Source organism: Amblyomma maculatum, chromosome 4, assembly GCF_055883805.1.
Source record: "Amblyomma maculatum isolate TAMU_Amacu chromosome 4, ASM5588380v1, whole genome shotgun sequence".
Lineage (NCBI taxonomy): Eukaryota > Metazoa > Arthropoda > Arachnida > Ixodida > Ixodidae > Amblyomma > Amblyomma maculatum.
Window position 1 is genome coordinate 79,589,547 of NC_139347.1, and position 21,071 is coordinate 79,610,617.

General features: G+C 43.2%; 2 protein-coding genes across 3 annotated transcripts; one reads left to right on the top strand and one right to left on the bottom strand.

The window, feature by feature from the left end:
• The first annotated feature begins 738 nt into the window (after positions 1 to 738).
• On the top strand, positions 739 to 18,251 carry RnrL (Ribonucleoside diphosphate reductase large subunit). 2 transcript variants are annotated; one of them, XM_084602025.1, is made up of 18 exons: positions 739 to 898; positions 1,145 to 1,233; positions 2,200 to 2,377; positions 2,844 to 2,944; positions 3,031 to 3,090; positions 4,798 to 4,837; positions 5,248 to 5,410; positions 6,484 to 6,625; positions 6,699 to 6,782; positions 7,880 to 8,121; positions 10,494 to 10,695; positions 12,332 to 12,478; positions 12,938 to 13,159; positions 14,395 to 14,471; positions 14,585 to 14,720; positions 15,267 to 15,362; positions 16,607 to 16,792; positions 17,310 to 18,251. In XM_084602025.1, the coding sequence occupies exons 1-18, from the start codon at positions 880 to 882 to the stop codon at positions 17,460 to 17,462; spliced, it is 2,337 nt and encodes a 778-aa protein (XP_084458151.1). In that variant the 5' UTR covers positions 739 to 879; the 3' UTR covers positions 17,463 to 18,251. The 2 variants fall into 2 exon arrangements, with proteins under 2 accessions (XP_084458151.1, XP_084458152.1); XM_084602026.1 differs by lacking the exon at positions 739 to 898 and adding an exon at positions 934 to 1,057.
• Positions 18,247 to 20,658, bottom strand: LOC146191516 (uncharacterized). The gene is made up of 8 exons (XM_084602027.1): positions 20,506 to 20,658; positions 20,251 to 20,309; positions 20,150 to 20,194; positions 20,025 to 20,095; positions 19,851 to 19,953; positions 18,604 to 18,633; positions 18,386 to 18,538; positions 18,247 to 18,320 (listed from the first exon to the last, which is right to left on the bottom strand). The coding sequence occupies exons 1-8, from the start codon at positions 20,522 to 20,524 to the stop codon at positions 18,270 to 18,272; spliced, it is 531 nt and encodes a 176-aa protein (XP_084458153.1). The 5' UTR covers positions 20,525 to 20,658; the 3' UTR covers positions 18,247 to 18,269.
• Positions 20,659 to 21,071: the final 413 nt, after the last annotated feature.

The window sequence follows — 21,071 nt, forward strand, 5'->3', positions numbered from 1 at the left end:
ATGGTTGCCAGCTAGTAGCCCCACCGGGGTGGTGCAGTGGTAAGACTAAGACGCCCGACTACTGTGCCGGAGTCCCCGGTTTCGAACCCGACCACGGCGGCTGCGTTTCGATGGAGACGAAACGAAGTGGCGTCCTTGTGCTGTGCGATGTCAGCGCACGTTAAAGATCCCCAGGAGGTCGAAATTACTCCTAGCCCTCCACTACGGCTCCTCTTTCTCTCTTTCCACTTTCACTCCCACATTCCTCTCTTCCCTTACGGCGCGGTTCAGGCGTCCACAGAGCAAGTGTGACAGATACTGTGCCTTTCCCTTCCTGTGAACCAATTATTATTATTATGGTTGCCAGCAAAGCCGTAAAGCTGCATGCCAATAAAAAAACAACAAAAAAACCGTCACTTTTGCGTGAACTTGCAGAGCGAGAATTTCATACGACGTGTAGTAGAAGTAAGTATGCGTCTCTCCTTGTACGATGCACGATTTGATGCACAACTTGAGCTATCGTTGTTTTGCGACTTCAAAACTACGACACTGCAATATCGTGGCTGCAACAGAAACCAAAACCAAAACAGAAAAAAGCTCAGCAGTATCTTTCCAATGCAGATAGAAATAAAGAATAGGTTTTGCGTTGTCTCAGCTTTTTATTTTTTAGTAAACATTTTGGTAACTCAAAACGTTGCATAATATATTTTACGTAAAGAGCGGAAATCTAGCTGTGGGTGCTGAACAGCTGGATCACTGGATCATCGTACGGTGATTGGGCAGTGTGCTCACGTGGGTTTCCTATTTGGCGCCATTTTTCACCGCATTTCTGGCGCCAAAGGGCTCCCTTTTGTGTCTCATAGGCGGTTGTGCTTGTCTGGACAAGCAGAGGTGGGGAGGATGTTCGTGCTCAAAAGAGGTAAGCTCCCAAGCTACCTATGTGTAGATCAATGCCTTTCGTCCCCAGGACCCTGCGAGTACTCATATCGGATTTGCGTAGCAGGCGGGTTGTGCTGTGCTCACGGTGGTGCGTGAGCGGACATTCAGTTGCCCTTAAAGCAAAGCGCGATGGTGGCAGGTGTAGATTATTTTGGCTTACGCCCCACTCTAATTTTGTTCATGTGTGAGATGTCTAACATTCACTTTTTGTGTTTCTCTATTTAAGATAGCCGTAAGGAGCCCGTCCATTTCGACAAGATCACGTCGAGGATTCACAAGCTCTGCTATGGGCTCAACATGGACTTCGTTGACCCCGTAAGTCTTTCCTCGAGGTTTAGCTTTCGCTCTGACGTGCTGCTGCCGTTTCAAAAATTAGCGTCTAAATGGGGCTTCGATCAGTTTGATTGCTTGCGCCACATATGTGGAGGTGTTGTAGCTCCCGGAAGCATATTGCAGCACGCGTTCAAGTAGGCGTATTGCTCTTCGTAGAGCAGACTATCGCACCGTTAACTAATATTTTGACTTACGTCCCACGCTAATTTTGTTCATGTGTGAGATGTCTTACATTCACTTGTTGTGTTTCTCTATTTAATATAGCCGTAAGGAGCCCGTCCATATCGACAAGATCACGTCGAGGATTCAAACTGCAGTTTTTTCTACTTTTGCTTTTTTTTCTGAGATGATTTTGACGCCTGAATGACATTATCCTGACATTTACGAACCCTGCACCCTTTGTGTGTTGTTTAAGACATGGTCACATAGGAATATCGGTGCGTGCACCATTCAAGGGGCTTTCAGTGAAAGAAAGGAACCCTGGTTCCAGCTAACTGGGACGCTGTTTTCAATCTCTTTTATGTTGAACTTTTTAGTTCGAAGCAAAATTGTGGTTGTAGTCCCAAGCTTTGGATGTAGGAATCGCGCAGTGTCATTGTATCATAGCAAAAATGACAGTGTGATAAAAAAAAAAGAAAGAAAGAAAAACGAACTTTTGGCACTTTTAACACCATCAGCCTGAAAGTGCAGTATTAGTCATTGTTAAAGCTATAAAAAAAGAAGCGCTGCCAATGGCTACAGGTTCTTGCAAAGGTATTGTCTTAGTGCATCCTAGAATAGACTTCCCCTTTACGCAGTAATTACTGATGGAATGAGCTCATTGCTGTTTTCCTTTTTCTCTAGTTTGATGTGTTTCTTGTGTTGCAGAGTGGCATAATGTAAGCTGGCTGCAGCTTGCTTACTCAGTCTTGTTTACTCATATTTTTCTTTAATATTTATTTCTTGCAGTGCTCCATTGCTCAGAAGGTCATTAATGGATTGTATCCTGGTGTTACCACCGTCGAACTGGACAATCTGGCTGCCGAAACAGCCGCTACAATGACCACAAAACATCCAGACTACGCCATTTTGGCCGCTAGAATTGCAGTTTCTAACCTGCATAAGGAGACAAAGAAAGTGTTCAGTGGTGAGAGTCCAGCTTTTTTAAAGTTTATGATGGCAGTTTGGAGAAATTCAACAGACATCGATGCAAGCTGCAGTTATAGAAACAGGTTTCTTGGTTAGCGGTCAGATAAGTTCTGTTTAAATTTATCAGCCCAGTTCTTTGTTGTGAGAAAAGATGTAAATAATGAAATTTTAAAAACAAGCTTCAGAAGTAAGGTTCTTCGTGAGGTTTCTTTAGCATGCTTTTGAAGATTGTGTGACTTGACAGATGGAGATTTTAGGTCTGAGTATGATGTCATGCCAGGCATAGGCACCCACAGATGTTAAGCCTTGATCAAGCTCAGAAATTCATTCCACATCGGTTCATAGAACCACAGACTAGGTTTCTTTGTCGCTAGTTGCCTATGCTCTTCTGTGCTTGGGCATTGTTCTTACCGAACAGCATATGGCGAAATGTGATGGACAAGTGAGATTTTGGGATGTTCCAGAGGTTGTTGAAGACCTCTACAACATGGTCAATGAGCGCACAAGGCTGAGATCACCTATGATCAGCGACAGTGTGTACAAGATTGTCATGGACAATGCTGAAGTGAGTGGGCTTCCATACCTTCTTGACACCTGCTGTCTTCTCTCTGTTATGGTCAGGTCACTAACAAGACTGTGCATTGCCTGCAGGTTTTTAATTCAGCTATCATTTATGACCGAGATTTCAACTACAACTACTTTGGGTTCAAGGTGAGTTGAGTGGTTCATATTTTTTTTTTTTTCTGTTTGCATTAGTACAATGTGATCTTTCACACTATTGTGCAGAGCAATTAAAGGCACAGTTTCCAGCCATTCTGGTTGAAAAATGCTTTATCCTCAAAATGTCCCCAAGGCTGTTGTAGAAAGCTATTGAAGAGGAATCTGAGTTCAGCAGAATTAAAAAGAAAGAAAAAAAAAAAAAAGATATGGGTGGAGTTTGGTGCTGTGCAGGCAGTCGAAATCAATGCTTCTTCACAATTTTCTTCAGTGAAGTTCTTGAATAACGTGAATTGTTGTGGATTCCAAGTGCAGAAACTACATTTTGCTGGAGATGAAGATGATATTGGTGCAAGTTAAAGAACCCCAGGTAGCGAAATAATAGTGAGCCCACTACTACAACATTGGCCCACATGTCACTAAAGGACGTCAAACTTTACAAATCATGAATTTGTTTGGAGAATGCAGTAAGTGCAAAGTTCACACCTTATGAACGGAACGGAGCAGGTAAATGGACGCGCAGAGCGCGAACTGACAACTGTCACAAAGTTGGAGAAATTTTTATACATGTTCCATGTAGACATGAAGTTACGATGAGAAACTGAGAGAAAGGAAAAATTATAACAAAAGATAACTAGGCCTCATTGTCATTCTGCAAGAGAAGTATAGACATGCGGTTTTTGTTTGCGTGTTTTATGCTTTATAATGATGCGTAAGGTATTACTATTCATGTATCACCACAAGCTATTTACCTATGACTGCTATATAACTTATAACCAAATTTTTTCTCGTCTGTTTCTATTTCAATGACTGCAATAATGGCTGTGATCTCAAAGTGGAGTCTAGGTCACTTGAAGGGTGCAGGAACTTTGGTATAATTGCTTCTTTGCCATTTTAATAGTACAATGCTAAAACCAGCCTGCCTCTCTTCTTCGGGTACAGGTTTTCAGATTATACTTAAGTCTCGAAAGTAGTTTGAACCTAAACTATTTAACAATTGTAAGAATGATATGTCGGGGGAAAAACAATGTTGAAAGTCTCTCTCATGGTGCATGACAATGCAGGGCAATATTTTTTCTTCCGTGGTTAATGCAAACCCCATTTTTATTAGGTTGAAGTTAAAGCTGCTAACATTTGAAATTAGCGGGCAAAATTGAAACTTAAATGTAATACTGCTTCACACTCTGTTAGAAAGGTATATTAATTTTTGACCATGAGTAAAGCTGGAATATCTGCCACACAAAAAGTAAAAAAAAGCTACAGTACGAACATTGCACCAAATTACAACTATCAACGTACCTAGCGAAGACATACAATTTCACATTAAAATATGCTTCTAGTTCTGAGATATAAAGCAGAAACTAAGATAGCTCATTTACTGGTGTTCCTCATAGCACAAGTATCATTGGGATGTTAAGGCCTATAAACCAAACTAGACCGTATCTATTGACCCAAACACTGAGGTTTGCAAACACAATCTCTCATGAGAAAGGGAGATTACCATGTTAAGAAAAAAGAAAGTGGTTTTAAGTTGCTCTGTTGTTTCACTGCACCACAGCCAGGCACTCCCTTATCTAAGCAGGGAGCTTTATATTCATGCCAAAGAATATTGTTTTTTTGATGCCAATCTCTGGTGCATGATAGCCTTAGCATTTCTTAAAGCTTTATACTTTAATAAGGTGGTTTGTTCATTTGTGACAGACATTGGAGCGGTCATACCTCCTGAAGATAAATGGAAAAGGTGAGTGCTCACAAATAGTCTTTAGTTAGTCATCCATGCCTGCCTTGCCTTATTTGTGAATAACTTGGAGCAGTTGCAAAATTTTTGATCGTTGGCATGTAGGATTGTCGCTTACCTCTAAAGGTGCTACTAGTGATGCAGGTGTATTGGAAATTTGTCCTTTCAGCAGAAATCTAAATTTATATGGTAAGGAAACGGATTCCTTCAACGAATTCCTTCATGAGGCTCCTAATTTTAGTTCAGCTTTGTTTTAATAGGAGCAGTGCATGCTTGCATGCTAACAAGTAGCAAGGCTAAGGAAGGACTCATGCTGTTGAAGATGTAAAGGCCATAGTGCAAACAATGGCTTCCGTTACTGACTGCCTTTTGTCACTCTGCTACAAATATGATATCTTGACCTTATTTCCTAGTGGTCGAACGCCCGCAGCACATGCTCATGCGAGTGTCTGTTGGTATCCATGGTGAAGATGTGGAAGCTGCTCTTAATACGTACAACCTCATGTCGGAAAAGTGGTTTACACATGCATCGCCAACACTGTTCAACTCTGGAACTCCACGACCACAACTTTCAAGGTACGGTGTAACCTTGAAGCTGTAATGAAGGAAGTCTGGAAATGTTGGTCCTCCACCATTTTTGGTACTATTTTACGAGGCTGCTACTATAGGGACTTCAGAACTATGTTTCGGGAATTATTGGTACGGCGCAGAGCTCCGTACGTGTATGCATTGCCGTCATTGCACGTTTGAGTAGACATCGCTGCACAACACTGTAACAGCTGTTGTAAGTTGGGGAGTGACTACAGTCGAAGTAGACCTGCAAACCAAGTTCTGTTCTGTCGAGGTGTAAGGAGGACCAGTCACTTAAATTTCAGCTGTGTTCAGAAAAAAAAAAAAAAAAAAAACGCGGTTTTTACATTTAGCTAAATAACTACCCAGTAAAATAAATAGTAACCTATTTTTACTGGCAGTGTGCCTCAATATTATATTTACAACACCTTGTATTTCTTCTCAAGTTTTGTGGCATGTCAGCAGTCTAAGCTTGGCACAGTTAGTTTGCAGGAATAGAAATTTCTTGAGCCTATGGCTTGTCAATGGAGTAGGTGTAACAACCTGAGGGCACAGTACCTACTCTGAATACTGCTACTTCTATTAATGAATGCTTACAAGCCATTAATTTCACCTCGTATGTGGGCTGGTAAGATGGAACCTTTTTCTGCATTTCCAGACTCTTTTCCTGTGTTTGACCTACAGTGACCTTGGTTTGTGTAACAGAATTGTTTCTTCATGAGCATACTCATACTTTTAAGCCCTGCACATCTCTCTTGCTTCTCCTACCTTTAGAAAACTTGGGTTCAGTTGAAAACTAACCATGTAATTGGTGCTCTAGGGGCAGAGCCACTCTTTTCTCATCAAAATACATTTTCATTATCATTTAGCTTTGTTCTCAACTATTCGGCGACCTACACAGTTACATTATTTTATGCATAATGATGAAATTCAATTTATTGACCTTGTACTGTACTTCACAGCATGGAGTATCAAATGATTTCTTGTTGGTTGTTATATTGCCACCATGCGTTGGTGCCTGTGAACAGGGGAAAATGAACAGAATTGAGAAGTCTTACTCTGCCATGTTTTGGGCACAGTTGTTTCCTGCTGCAGATGAAAGAGGACAGCATTGAAGGCATATACGACACCCTGAAGCAGTGTGCACTCATCTCAAAGTCTGCGGGCGGCATAGGTGTCAATGTACACTGCATCCGAGCGTCGGGGACCTACATTGCTGGGGTGACTATCCGTTCCATTTACCTGTGGCATCTGTGGTGCTTGTGCCGCACTTACAGCTTGTTCTGTTTTGCAGACCAATGGTACGTCCAACGGGCTGGTGCCAATGCTGCGGGTCTATAACAACACAGCAAGATATGTTGACCAGGGAGGCAACAAGGTATGGAGTAGACTGCTCCGGTTTCTTCATTGGTGTTGCGGATGTTTTTTTTTTTTTTTTTTTTTTTTGTTATTGTGCGGTTGCGTTGCCCACTCACCTGAATAGGCAATTGCTTCAGTGTGTGCTCACACAGCTCGAACAGTAGTTATAACATGTCGCAGAACTGTGGGCACTTGACAGAAGGGGCGAAACTCACTGAATAGACAAGATGCCAAGGGCAGACGCCGAGCACCAACTGCAGCTGATGACAAAGCCACACAGCCTGTCCCTTCATTTAAAAAAAAAATTGGCAGTGGCTTAGCTCAGCTATGCCAGGATATACGTAGCGAGAGACATTTCCCTGGCTGAGCTTGTTGTGGTCACTGTTTGTTTAGCAATGAGAGGCATTGGGTATGCACATCTTTTATTAATTTTGCTTGGCAGAGATGAAAGCTGCCCATCGGGCGTCTCCACTGTTCTCTTTGCCTTCCTATGCTCATTTTCTCTTTATTAGTAGCAAAGTGCCACGCGACAACCTCAGAATCGGAAGAGCTAGTCTTCTCTTGTCTGTACCGCCTTTTAGCAGCAACTGGACTCTTCTCTGCATCCATTTCAAACATTATCATACAGCCGCCTATTTCATCTCCGCTTTTTATATGTAATGCTGTGCATGCGACATGCGGTTCAGCTAATAGAGCGGCGTGCAGCGAAGCGCGCGGCCGCGTTATTGCTCATCTGCGTGACGTCATGCAACGGCTCCGATGGTGGAGCGGCCGGGCAACGATGGCGAAGCGCACGCCGCATCTGCTGCTCCTCTCCGGTTGTCATGGTAACGACGCATGCGCACAACTGGCCGCGAAATGCTCGATTGGCAGCCCAGTGTAGCTCTCGCTATAAAACTGTTTGTATGGTGTCATTGTAGAGCAATATCCTTGCAACAGTCGTGGACTTCCGCGAATGATAGGGACTTTGCCATCATTTTGTGTGGAAACGGGTTTTCTTTTTTCCTTGGTGCGGAGCTTGCCTTTGGCTAATAAGCTTTTTGTGGATTGCTCTTGGTATCTAATCATAACTGCGTGCAACAGCTTCATTTATTTATTTTGAACATAAATTTTCAGAGGCCAGGAGCATTTGCCATGTACTTGGAGCCGTGGCATGCAGACATCTTTGAGTTCCTTGAGCTGAAGAAAAACACTGGCAAAGAGGAGGCTCGAGCCCGGGACTTGTTCTACGCCCTCTGGATCCCAGACCTGTTCATGAAGCGTGTGGAAGAAGATGGCGCCTGGTCACTCATGTGCCCGCACGAGTGTCCTGGTCTGGACGAAGTGTATGGAGAGGAGTTTGAAAAGCTGTACACACAGTGAGTGCCTGGTCCTTTAACCTTTACTGCTAGTGAAGGTGCAAAATTGGTGGTTTGAGTTTGTTGGATTGTTGTTTTGCCCATCATTGTGGGAGTCCTCGTCAATTTTCTGTACTGTGCAGGCGAAGGTACTTGAGTCGGAGTTTTGTTTCTGTTTAGAAGATTACGGGCATTCTGTTGAATAGCAAAGACATTCTTGACTGGTACAGTTACAGTAGTATCTCAGTACATCTGAGATAGCTTTTTTTGACGATTGTTCATGAACCCACTCTTTCAATGTTGGACATGGAGTGGGCATGCCAAGGCAGTTACAGTGTGAAATAACACACCTTTTTTTTTTGTGTGAAAGCATTTTGGTTATTGTATAGGAAGCCACATCTTAGAAAATTTGTATAGCAAACATTTAAGTGGGTGCCGCATATAGTAAAAAGTTCGCTATCTTTTTTTTTTCTTTTTCTGCTTATCATTTTATATGATTGCTACCTGTCATTGGTGGATATGCCTTTTTCTTTGTTGCGCAAGCATATTTACAGATGTTCATAGGAATGGCAAGAGGATTTCCTAGAACCTATTCTATAATCCCTTACTGACGTATCATCTGCCTGCTTCTTCCCTACCTTGACATTGAAGCTGCCAATCAGTGTAGTGTACAGCAGTTTTACGCTAGAACATACTGGGCTCATTGTGCCAAATAGCTGTTGCTGTGCCTCGAAATTGCTGGCAGAAATATGTGCGTGATTTCTTGCCAAATTATGACGTGACCGTTCTTTGTGCAGTGTTGGGAGTGGTGTCATACCATTTCACTTCCCAAAAAGCATCCATCTGCTAGTCAAGGTGGAGGATAGTTTGCAATAGGGATTCGAACTGACGGCATATGTACTTCCAGTTGTCAGCAGTTAATTGACCGTTCCTTCCTTTCCCCAAAAAAGGTTGTTGTAAAGGTGCTGTTGTGTTGTATTTTTCAGTCTGAGCTTGAGAACCCCCCTGATTTTTTACTTTACTCTTTGCCATTTCATAGAACATTAAGACTATCTTGCCATCGTGACTGGATGTATGTGCATGAGCCTCTACAGCCTTCAACTTGTACCTCTTATTAAGCGTAATTACAGTGCCTGCCACTTAATGCTGTAGTACTCATCTGTGTTGCCAGATGTATCCATGTCGATCGGGAATTCCATGCGTGGAATGCACATGCACAGTTTAATGAATCCTGTTAGTAGGCATTTTCCAAAACATTGCATAGTGAGCTCATGCTTGGATATTTCAAAATACTTACATATTTCAAAATTGCTCTAGGCTACTTCATGAAAATGTTCACTTCTCATTCTGCATGTTTGACGTACAGGCTCAGTAATGCAATGGAATACATTATTCATTAGATTGCAAGGGGGGAAATGGAACTTGGCAGGAAATGTGGCATTCGAATAAAGCATTTGGAAAAAAGAAATTGTACTTCGTTAACTGCCACAATTTTTTTTTTTTTTCTTTCAATTCCCTGCAAGCACAACATGCTCCTCTGGAATTTGCGACGCTTTGTAGCTCAGAATGGTTGTTCAGAAGAGGCCCTAATACCCCACAACCACTATCCATCTGCTCGAGCAGCTATTAATGGAAGGGAGGCAGCAATATCAAAGTAGTCCTCAGGAATTTTGCGAAGGCACGCCCTGCATGTGCTTTTACACCGTTTTCGCCGTGGCAGTCTCACTCCTGGACAGTTCTCATCCATTGGAATCGCAAACTGCCCCAGCAAGGGGAAGGAAAAAGTGGATGACAAAGACAAGCCGTAGAGCCAGCCTCTCCAGTCATTTCACAGCATAGTTTTTTTCTTCTTTTGCTCATTCTTGCATGTGTCACAGTGGCAATAAAACTGCACCAACAGCCACAACATTTTAAATTTGCGGGCGCTGATGCGCTCGAAGCCACTGAATGCCATGAAAATCAAGCTCCGAAGAAAGTTGCAGAGTCCAGTTTTAGTCAACTAACACAGTCAACAGGTCATACACTAGCATAGGCTGTCAGGATGCCCACGCACTGCACAGATAACCCCCTATAGAAGGTGGAATTTGTTACATACCTAGCAAGAATGCTACTAGAGTTGCGATGCAACAGCTGAACTTGTGCTGGGTGAATTCTATGTCCTGGAACTGCAATAGACAACAGCTGCGCAGCAATTGAAAGCATCCGAGGACCTAATGACAATATATTGCACTCTGTAGAATGTCACAGCGAATAGAGGCAGCCACTAGGATGGGGAGGTGTGCAAATTGCTCACCGCTGTCCACTTTCCTGTACTCCTGAGTAGCGCGAAGCACTTTCTATGTTTGGTACCGCATTGCAGTTCAAATCAGCTGCATTGCCTTCTCCGCTTGCAGGTATGAGGCTGACAAACGTTACCGACGGCAGGTACGTGCACAGCACCTGTGGTCAGCCATCCTCGAGTCGCAGATAGAGACAGGCACACCGTACATGCTTTACAAGGATGCATGCAACCGCAAGTCCAACCAGAAGAACCTGGGCACCATCAAGTGCAGCAACCTGTGCACAGAGGTGGTCGAGTACACTTCCCCCGATGAGGTGCGTTTTGCGATTGTTGTCCAGTCTTCGTTTCAGCAGAAGGCATACAATTGGGTCAGTGTTTAATCTGGAAGGTCACACAGATATCAACTCTGGCTGGACTTCAATGGAGGCATTTCCACAGTGTGGTTGTTGTTATGTGTTCACATTCACTTCAACCTTAACCGAAGTTGTGGCTGTGTTACTTGAATATTAGGTTGAATATTCAGGCTTACAGAGAACCAAGATGTACCGCTGGTTATTGTAGACACCCCTTCAGGTAGCAGTATCAACTTATTCTGTTGGCGTAGTGGACTGCTTTCAGTATGTGCGGCTATTTAGACAATATATAGTGTTGTGTACCTAAGTGGAAAATGGACCATTACAGGGGCTTAGCGATTGTTTTCTTTGTGTGCGTGTCTTTTTTTCCCGACTAAGCCACCTGCAACTACTATTACTATTTAGCGTTTGCTGTGGAATATTGCAGTAATGAACAGACTGTACAATTCAACATACTGACGGTAGCTTAACCCTTTCGGTGTCGTGTGTTTCAGGCCATGACGCACCCCCAGTGTCGGCTTGGTTTCAGGGAATGATGGTTTCAAGGAACGAGCATAGTGATTTATTTTTTATGATTGCTATACAAATAACATAGTCAACGGAATATGCACATTTCAGTGCTCTACAGGTGTTGTTAATTAAAATCATCATCATCATTGGCCTGACTATAAATGAGATAAATGAGGATAGTATAAGAAAGAAAAACACTGCTCGATACTTTTTGAGAGTCCGAATCCAAGCTCGGCTCGTATTCGTAATCCAGTCCATAGTAGAAGGTCCTGCGCGTGCGGTCAGCCATCCGAAAGTAACTTCGCGCACGGAGGACGCACTTTCGGTGGCCCGCACAACGGAGAGAAATGGCACGTGAAGTCAAGATGACAGAGGGAGATGGAAAGAGGCTAAAACAACCTCCTTTGCTGCTGCTAGCCGCAAGCAAGGGCGCGTCGAGAGAGAACGAAAGCTGTGATCGAGTCATGCGTCGAGAGGCAACGGCATGTGACCCTCAACCAGCAGACTTGCCAACAGAATAAAAATTAAAACTTGCAAACCTGCGGCAGATGGCTGAGCAACCCTTGAACCCGTAATCGCGCGCGCGCTCCGCAAAATGCACGCACCACATGACCGCTCATCGCGAGAGAGTAGCGCGCGGAGTGACTGCGCCCACCAGCGAAGCAGGTGGTGGGGTTGGGCGCGGGACAAAAGTACGAACTTTTAGAAAAATTTGACAGATGGCGCAGCCAGTCCAAGCGCGCCAGCTTCGCGCGAAGTTTTGAATGCACGATAGAAAACGTACCGGTACGTACATGACAGCGAAAGGGTTAAGATAGGACGTTCTTGGGAGGTCATCTGGAAGACTTGGTGCGAAAGCACCACTGTTTTTAAGTACATCATTAAACATCACACCTCGGACATTTAATTGACTTCAGTTGACACTTCACCTTGCGTTTGGCGCTTTTTGGCCTAAGATGCCCTTGCGCCATAAAAATCAGTCCATCATCATCACTTGGTGCCAAAGCCCCATTGTTTTTGTGGTGCTCAGATCAGTTGCTTTATTTAGGGAAGTGAAGAAAAGTGTATGTTGTACATCTTGTTTCAGGTGGCTGTGTGCAATTTGGCATCAATAGCGCTGAACCGGTTCGTGAAGGACGGAACCTTTGACTTTCAGAAGTTGCGAGAAGTTAGCCAGGTGATCACTCGTAATCTCAACCGCATCATTGATGTGAACTTCTATCCAATCCCCGAGGTAAGTTTTTACTTCTCATCTGCTTGCTGTTAAATGGCTTGCCGAGTGAATGCTGTGTTTGAAAGGACTCGAGTCAACCCGTTTATCTTCAATTGGCAGTTCAGAAAAGGCAGCTAAGTTTATTCTTTTTTTTTTACTCGTTTCAAGGTACTGTTTGTATGATAACATAGTAATTTAGATAGTGACATTTAGACAGTGACTGTTTAGTGCATGCCTAGTCTCCAGTTAGTTTTTTCCATTTACAGTAGGTAAATGTTGTTTGATCGTTTGGCTGCTTAGCTTTAATTGCACTGCATTAGTGACACTACAGCACCAGCCATTGGTCAGCATGATGGTCAGGTATTTAAAAGGTACTAGTGACTCATCTGCTCTTTGGCTGTTCGACGCTTCATTTCACGTGTCTTTGATGCTTCTTTTTGTTCGTGCGAGTGATTTGCCTTCTGCCATCTTCCTGCCCAGGCCGAGCGATCCAACAAGAGGCATCGGCCCATTGGCATTGGTGTCCAGGGCCTTGCAGACTGCTTCATCTTGCTTCGCCTACCATTTGACTCTGAGCAAGCTGTGCTGCTCAATCAGCAGATCTTTGAGACAATCTACTATGGAGCTCTTGAGGCAAGCTGTGAGCTGGCTGAGAAGGAGGGACCATACGAGACATACAAAGGGTCACCAGTGTCTCAAGGAGTGCGTTTCTTTTCTTTTTCTTTTTGCATTGCACCATTTTTTGCCTTTTTGTATAATATTGCCATGCCAGGCACCCTGCTGTTTGATTCCTTTGATTTTGGGGTTGCATTACTAACGTGTGCAGTGAATTCCCAGTAATTAAAAAAGGCCTTGATTTAAAGCACTTTAACACATTAGCTGTGAAGGCCCTGTAGGCGTACTACATGGATGGGGCGTACTACAGCATATCAAATATATAAGCATCGCTTTGTGGTGTCACTCCATGGCTGTGATGTGCCGGCTGCGACGGCACATGAAGTGACGGCCCATCACTTCATTGGTTTTCGGTGAAATTGGGATCGAGTATTTCAGCAAAGTTCTGAAAACTTTCGAATTAGCAAGGTTGGTGCAGGCGCCGCTTCATATTGTACGGTTAAATTTACATCAGAAATTTTGGGACCGCAGAAATTCTTTAAATTATCCGGGATTTTGAATTACTGAGTTTGAATTATCGAGGTTTTACTGTGCTGTGTGGCATCTATCATGTAATTGGGGCCCCTAGCGTACATTTGAACAGATATTTTATTGACTTTGGCAGTCGCCTCCGAGATTTTTGACAGGGAGGAATGCTGTGGCCATTGTGCACTGTGACCTGTCTCGAAGGAATGCTTCGTCAGAAGGTTGACAGTCACAAATGGCATTTCTGTTTTCAGTTTGCACACTTGTATTGGACCACGCAGATCTGCTGTGCTTCACTGGGGTTTCTCACTTCCTCTGCGCTAAGCAGCAGTGCGAGTAGTCAGTATTTTTTTCTCTCTCTCTCCTTTACAAGCATCGAGAAATGCGCAGTTCACACTTGCCAATCTTCCCAAGAGACTCACAGATGTTGACTGAACTTTCCAGTTGTACAGCTACTGCCTTTCATCTCCCAGTAAGCTGCCTCTGCTCGTGCAAGGATGGTTTTTGTGCAACCGGCACAATGAGTAACTGGACTCAGGTTCAGAGCCAGCCACAGCAGCCTGTTTCACCTTGTTTCACCAAATCGCTCCTAATTCTGATGTTTTAGCTTTAGAGGGGGCATGTTTATGGTAACTGCAGACTTTTGTTTTTTGCAGCACGTTCCAAGGAAGCGTTCATGCGAATGTTTTTGCAATTAGATGTTTAGCCTCAGTGTGCAAGTATAATAGTAACAGGTTAATGCGAGCTGCGATTCTACGCCAGCTAAATTTATACGTCTCATGAAAATCTTGCTCCAGATCCTTCAGTATGACATGTGGGATGTCACCCCAACCGACCTGTGGGACTGGGCAGCGCTGAAGGAAAAGATTGCAAAGTAAGGGTTTTGTTGTCTGTATGCATTGCGAGCCTTTCACACTGCCCTCTTGTCAGGTCACTGTGGCCATTGGTCAGGGTGCACGATGGTGTAGCTGTCTTGTCTGTTTTTAGGCATGGCATCAGGAACAGCCTGCTTCTTGCACCTATGCCCACTGCTTCTACAGCACAGATTTTGGGGAACAACGAATCCATAGAGGCTTACACAAGTAACATCTACACACGACGTGTCCTCTCTGGGGAATTCCAGGTGCGATGTTGGTTTTTTCATCATTTTCTTTGTGGCAATGTTTCTAAGTCCTGTTCACACGTACATATTGCAGTCTCTCTGTAAGATAGCAGCCATTATATTCGCTGTGAAAAAAATTGTGCCTGGTGTCAAGACAAAGATGCGCAAAAAAAAAATTGTCACCATATTTTCTAATGTATGATACAGGTTTCACAGAAATTTTGGAAAAACGTTGTGATGGTTGCCTCATGAAGAGGTATAGGTGACCAGTTTAATGTGAGATACCTGTGGTAATATTAATAAGTCTATAGAATTCATGTGAGTCTGTACACTTTAATAAACTGTGCCCTGCATTTCTTTCAAAGGTGCTGTTTACCAGAGTAAAAAAAAACTCAAAAAGCTTAATTGCATAGATGTGCAAATAGAGGTTTTAATGCAGGCTAAGTCTACAGGTTGGCTGCTTGCTACTTTGTCACCTGCAGCTTAGTTTCGTGTGTGAGTGCGTATCTGTTTTGTGCACGTGCATATTGTGCAAACTTAACGAAGACATTAACTTGCTCTTCCCAGGTTGTCAATCACCATCTCCTCAAAGACTTGACTGACAGGGGATTGTGGAATGAAACGCTGAAAAATGACTTGATTGCCAACAATGGCTCTGTGCAGGTTAGTTTGCACCTTTTTGGATTTCGTGCACTTGGATAAGCTTATAGTCACGATTTGTGCCAAGTGAGCAGTCTGCTGCAGAGAGACTGTGTGTATGCATAGGTGTCGGAACAGTCGCTAATTTTTCTGCGGCAGAGTGTGTGGTAACTTTGTTAATTGAGAGCTCCTATAATGTATTAGTCACAAGTAAAAGCCGAAGGAGCGGATTTGTTATAGGTGTTAATGCCATTCACAAACGCCATGGCTGATATCTAATGTTAATAAATCTGCATTTGAACACATTGCCAGGGTGCCTTTGGCGACTGTGAAATCTTGCAGGTAGGACCTCGGAAGATGTTTGCATTGTTTGTGGCATAGCCCGAACAATTTTGCTTCCATTCAGGCCTTGTGTGGTAGCTTCTTGGCTGATGCTTAACACGTACAGCCAGTCTTTTGGTGACTATCTGGCAAAGCAGGCTTGGAACACATTAACATATACATCAGTGGGCTAACGGTGAGTGCTTAGTAGTTGCCTAGCAGACATTGAATGGGCCTTGGGAAGACAGTGGCCCGTTGAGTCTTTTGTGTCGCCCTTATTACCTTCCAGCAAAAAGAGAAGCTGGCACCATTGACTATGGTGTGAACATAAAGTCCTGTTTAAATCAAGCATCCTAGAATTGAGTCTTTGGGTGCCTGCTCGTGACTTATCTTAAATGTCGCCCCAACATCTCAGCTTCACAAAAACCATAGGCAGTTCAAAACAGAGAAACGTGCACCTATCCAGTGGCTTATTAAAAGCTATTTCCGGAACACTGGTGGCAGTTGCCAGGACACAAATGAATACTGCTGAAAGCAGCTCCGTAAAAGTACCAAAATAGCAGAGGTAATTCATTGAACCACAGAAAGCAAGGCCTAAAGAGATTTTCATGAGTAACTTGAAAAAAATAACTGTCAGAATAAGAGAACACATTAGCATGATGTGCTACTCCGTGCAGAGAGGTCAAGGTTGCGTTTAATTTCTACATACTTTAGGTGAATTCGTGAGGATTTTACAAGTGCACTCCTTTGTCAGGCTCACTGCGATTCTAATTGCTGCTGCTGGACCACTTTTACTCATTAATGTCATCGGCTGTGCTAAATGCCCTAGTTTCGAGCTGGTCGGCCGGGAGTTAATGGAACTAACATCCACTCGGATTGTAAAGAGACAAATAACGCATATTTTTTTTTTTTTTTTTTCAATGTGCTTGTCTTGGACACCTGCATAGAACCTGGACATTCCTGACGACCTGAAGGAACTTTACCGCACCGTGTGGGAAATCCCACAAAAGAATGTGCTGAAAATGGCTGCAGACCGAGGAGCATTTATCGACCAGAGCCAGTCGCTGAATGTGCACATTGCCCAGCCCAGCTATGCCAAACTCACGAGCATGCATTTCTATGGCTGGAAATTGGTAAGGAGCTTATCTGGTGGCAGTAAATTCTGCGACATAATGCAACATGGACATGTGTGGCTCCTACAACTCTCCATTACTTAGCAACAAACTTTCATTAAGTTAGGGAAGATGGCATTTACTTTTTTGCACATGTTACAAGGTAGAAGCCTCTAAAGCCACGATACTTAAAAGAAGAATAATTGCAGCATTGCACGATGCACATATAGTCTGTCCTGAAGAATTGCCCTTCGAGAAGATGGCGTATGCTTAACGTGACAAAATATGTAAATTTATGTCTGTCAGCCTTCATACTGGATAGTTTTACCTTTTTTTTTTTTTTTTTTTTTTTTTTTTTTTTTTTTTTTTTTTTTTTTTTCCCCATGAACACTTACCTCTATCAACAGTAGAAACATATGTATGATGCCCCGCAGTGCTGTTCTCAGCGTTTTTGCCACTGCCACAATATTAAGCACTTGCAGTTTCTAGTTCTCAGTGTGCGGAGCTTGGCATTTCTAAATTGTCTCCTATATTTCAGGGCCTGAAAACTGGCATGTACTACCTAAGGACAAAGCCAGCAGCCAACGCTATCCAGTTTACAGTTGACAAAACTGCACTCAAGAAGAAGCAGCTGGACGGCATTGCGTGCTCGCTGAAAAATAAGGATGACTGCCTCATGTGTAGTGCATGATTCTAATTGCTACACTTAAGCTGTGCATTTTCATCCTCATTCACACCACTCTTTCCTATTTCGTGAAAACATCTAAGAACATTTTTAGCTGCATTTAGCACATTGCGCTTTGCTGTGTTAGCATATATGTTACATGTTTTTAACGAGTGTTCATTAGTAAGGTCTTTGTGTGTCATCTAAATGTTTGTGCTGACAATGCAGCATTGTCCCGTTTTACTTATTTTTTTTAGGATTGAAAGATACTTTTACTTCAGTTCTCTTGTTGATGCTGTTGCATGACAAGAGGGAAGCCATTGTCGAAAAGTTTGTGCTTTTCGAGGCTAGCCTAGATGATTTTTTTATGTGCACCCATATGTCAACGAGTGCATTTTTCTTTCGCTTGACAACTGCCCATTTTGCAAGGCAGACAAGTGATGCAACATTCAAGCACAGTATTTGTGCATGTTAGCAGTTTTCTTAGTCAAATATTTATGCCAGGTTGTGTGGTATTTGTTTTACATTGCTTATGCACCAGCCTTTTGTAGGAGAGACGATTTTAAACTATTGTCATTGCCTACAGTAATGTCTGTAGCAAGATGCTGCATGCAAATGTATGCTACAACACTGTCACTTGTCACTGCCTGCATTTTTCCTGAAAAAAAAAAAAAAAAAAAGATATCTTGTTCCATTTGCACCTCAACTTCTGGTCTGTTCCTTTTCAGCATTTTAAGTTTTGTACTCAGCTAGTGAGCTCAAAACATTTTCATCTTTGATATCATCATATGAACAGTAAAGATATTTGCACTTCACTGTTGGAGGAATGTTTATTTACATGGTTGACATGATTCCATGGAGTTCCTGCATTGTTGATGCAAACTTCTGCAAAAGAACAGGCACATGTAGTGGATGTTTCGAAACTTCACCTACTGCCATGTGACTAGTACCTGGAATTCTGGAACTGTAAGTTCAATAGTATGGCGGGTCTGGTTGTGGGCAGAGTCTTCTAATGTTAATTGCAGCATGATGAATGGTGAGTTCAAGTTTTTGCACAAGTCGGACATGGCTGCAACACCTATCTTCCAGTCAACGTTCACCAGCTGAAAGTGCACACAGAAAGAGGCAATGGTTCTGAAAGTTTGTTAGAGGCTAGTTTGTGGATTACCTTTCCCAAAGGGCCAGCCTGTTTTCCAACCTGGGGGAAGAGACAGAAAAATGGTCAGATCCCATAAGGACACAATTTTGATCCAGACCCAGGAACACTTGCCAATCGCATAAAGAAAAAACAGACACAAAAGAAAAGCAGCTTCTACAAGAGCAGGGTAGCCTGGAGAATACTGCCTTGCGGAGGCATTTGTCATCAGCCACATAGTGTAGCACCATACTTCCACCTTAAAATATCCCACATCAGCTTTGATATCATAATTAGGACAGTGCACAAGTCTGGATTGAATTCTATTTGGGTTGTTCACTGCCAGGCACATAACAGCACAGATACGCTACCTGCTACATAAATATGAGTAGCCCTACAAGAACTAAACACACAATTCCATATCCAACTTGCAACAAACCAGGCCTGGAGAGGCCACTTCAGAAAGTAACCCTGCTGCCAAGGAATGTGGTCCAGAAGAGTTACGGAATGCGAGATAAGTATGCTAGGTAGATGCTGCAGGCATCCTTACATCCTTGCAGATTCACAAATGGCATACAGAAAACTCCTCAGGGGCAGGTAGGCAGGATAGCACCACTAGCAGCCAAAAGCCTCAAAGGTGGGCAAGAAAAAGCAAATGCCAAACAACCGGTATGGATACGAGTTGACAGCCACTTCTTAAGTACTGCTGGCATAAATTGCGTGTTATAATAATCACTTGAGACGAAGTTGACCTTGCAAGGCTTATTAAGCATAGCAGCGAGATATACATCTCGATTCTATGCGTGTCAAGGCTTGGAAAACTGTCACACCAACGAGCTATGTTGCAGCTAGTTGTAGCAGTTGTAGTGTTGGTTGTAGTGGCACTGTTTCCCCACTTGCATCTCGTGCAAGTAGAGAGCAGCTTTTAAGTCTAGCACATCTCAACGCCAATGGCTTTCAGCAACGACGAGCGACATATAACTCGCGGAAGTCGAATACAAACTGCTAACGCCTTTATATAAACATTTCTGCATTCCTAAATATGTTTGTATGGAATTTATAGTTGCAGGGTAGGGCAAGAGCTAGGCCAGCCGGAATACTTATTCAACAGATGGATTGCTACGGAGTGGTCGAGGTACTGTTTTTTTCTTTTTTATTATTATTGTCATTATTAGAATCTTGCCTAAAACCGAAACGAAATCCAGGGCGGGCACATGTCGGAATCGCCGTCGGAATCGCCCAAAATACAAAAAAACAGATTGGAAATTAAATGACCGTACGTTTGAAGTCGCCACAGATTGCAAAAGAGCCACGACTTCGGCGTCCAAGCGGAGGTCTTCTGCCAAGGAGGCGAAGGCAGCTTCTTTCAGGTATATTAGCGCCCTTTTAATATGAAAAAAAAAAATCAAATCAGTGAAAGTGACAAGGCTTTTACTGACCTGTACCTCACTTACGAGACCAAACACTTTGACGCTTCGTATGCAGCTTGTAGGTCCTCTGGAAGAGCACCGCATGACTCTGCTTTCTGCAAAAAGATTTCATTGACACATGCGACCATATCACGCACATGCCACATTACCTCTTCAATACTAAACGCAGAATCTGGTCGCAAACATGATCGGATCTGAAAACAAAATGTCATTTTATGTCGTGCTCCGTTGACACAATCTATTATCTTACCAGCGCTTTCTGGACTTCGACTGGGTATCTTTTGATCAGGTCAGCTGCGGCCCAAATACCTGAGCGAAAACACCACCGATTCAATTAGAAGCGCAGGTATCATACGAATAACAGAGCACAAGCAAACCGCGGAACAAATCACGCCCACCACTCTCATCTTGCCGTTCTAGACACGTAAATTGACTCTGCTCCCGAATTTACTTTGCGCTCATAAGTTCCTCCCATTTTCTTTGCAGATCAATGGAATTGCCTTACCTCTCGTAGCTTGAGTCATACTTTCCGCAGAGAAAACGTTTTCAGCAAACGCTCAAACTACAGCACCCAACTCAAACTAAAGCGTTATGAGCGTGGAGGCTGCCATGACGCTTGCTCTGCGTGGACAAATGACACCACAGCATAGAGACTACAACACCACAGGACTGTGGCAGATTGTGGGCTGTGATATCATTTATCCACGCAGGGGCAGCCTCCGTGCCAAGAGATTCATGGTTCCACTATAGTTCCACTTTAGCTTTCATCTGAGTAAGCTGCTGTCTTTTGAGCGTTTCATTAAAAAAAAAAAAAAAATCACTGTGAAAAGTGTAGCTTGAGCTACAAGAGGCAGGTGATTCTTGCACAAGTTCTACGTAGCGCGGCCAGAGAGCGCATGCGCGTCGTCTGCTCCGCGTAGCATTTCAGCGCTAATTTTATGTGCGTGCGTTGCGTGTTCGTCTCCTTTTCTTGCTGAATTCTCGACGCCGACGCATTTCAAATGAAAAAAAAAAAATAAAAATGAAAATAAAACGAGGGTGACTTAATTACACCGTGCTTTAAAATACGTA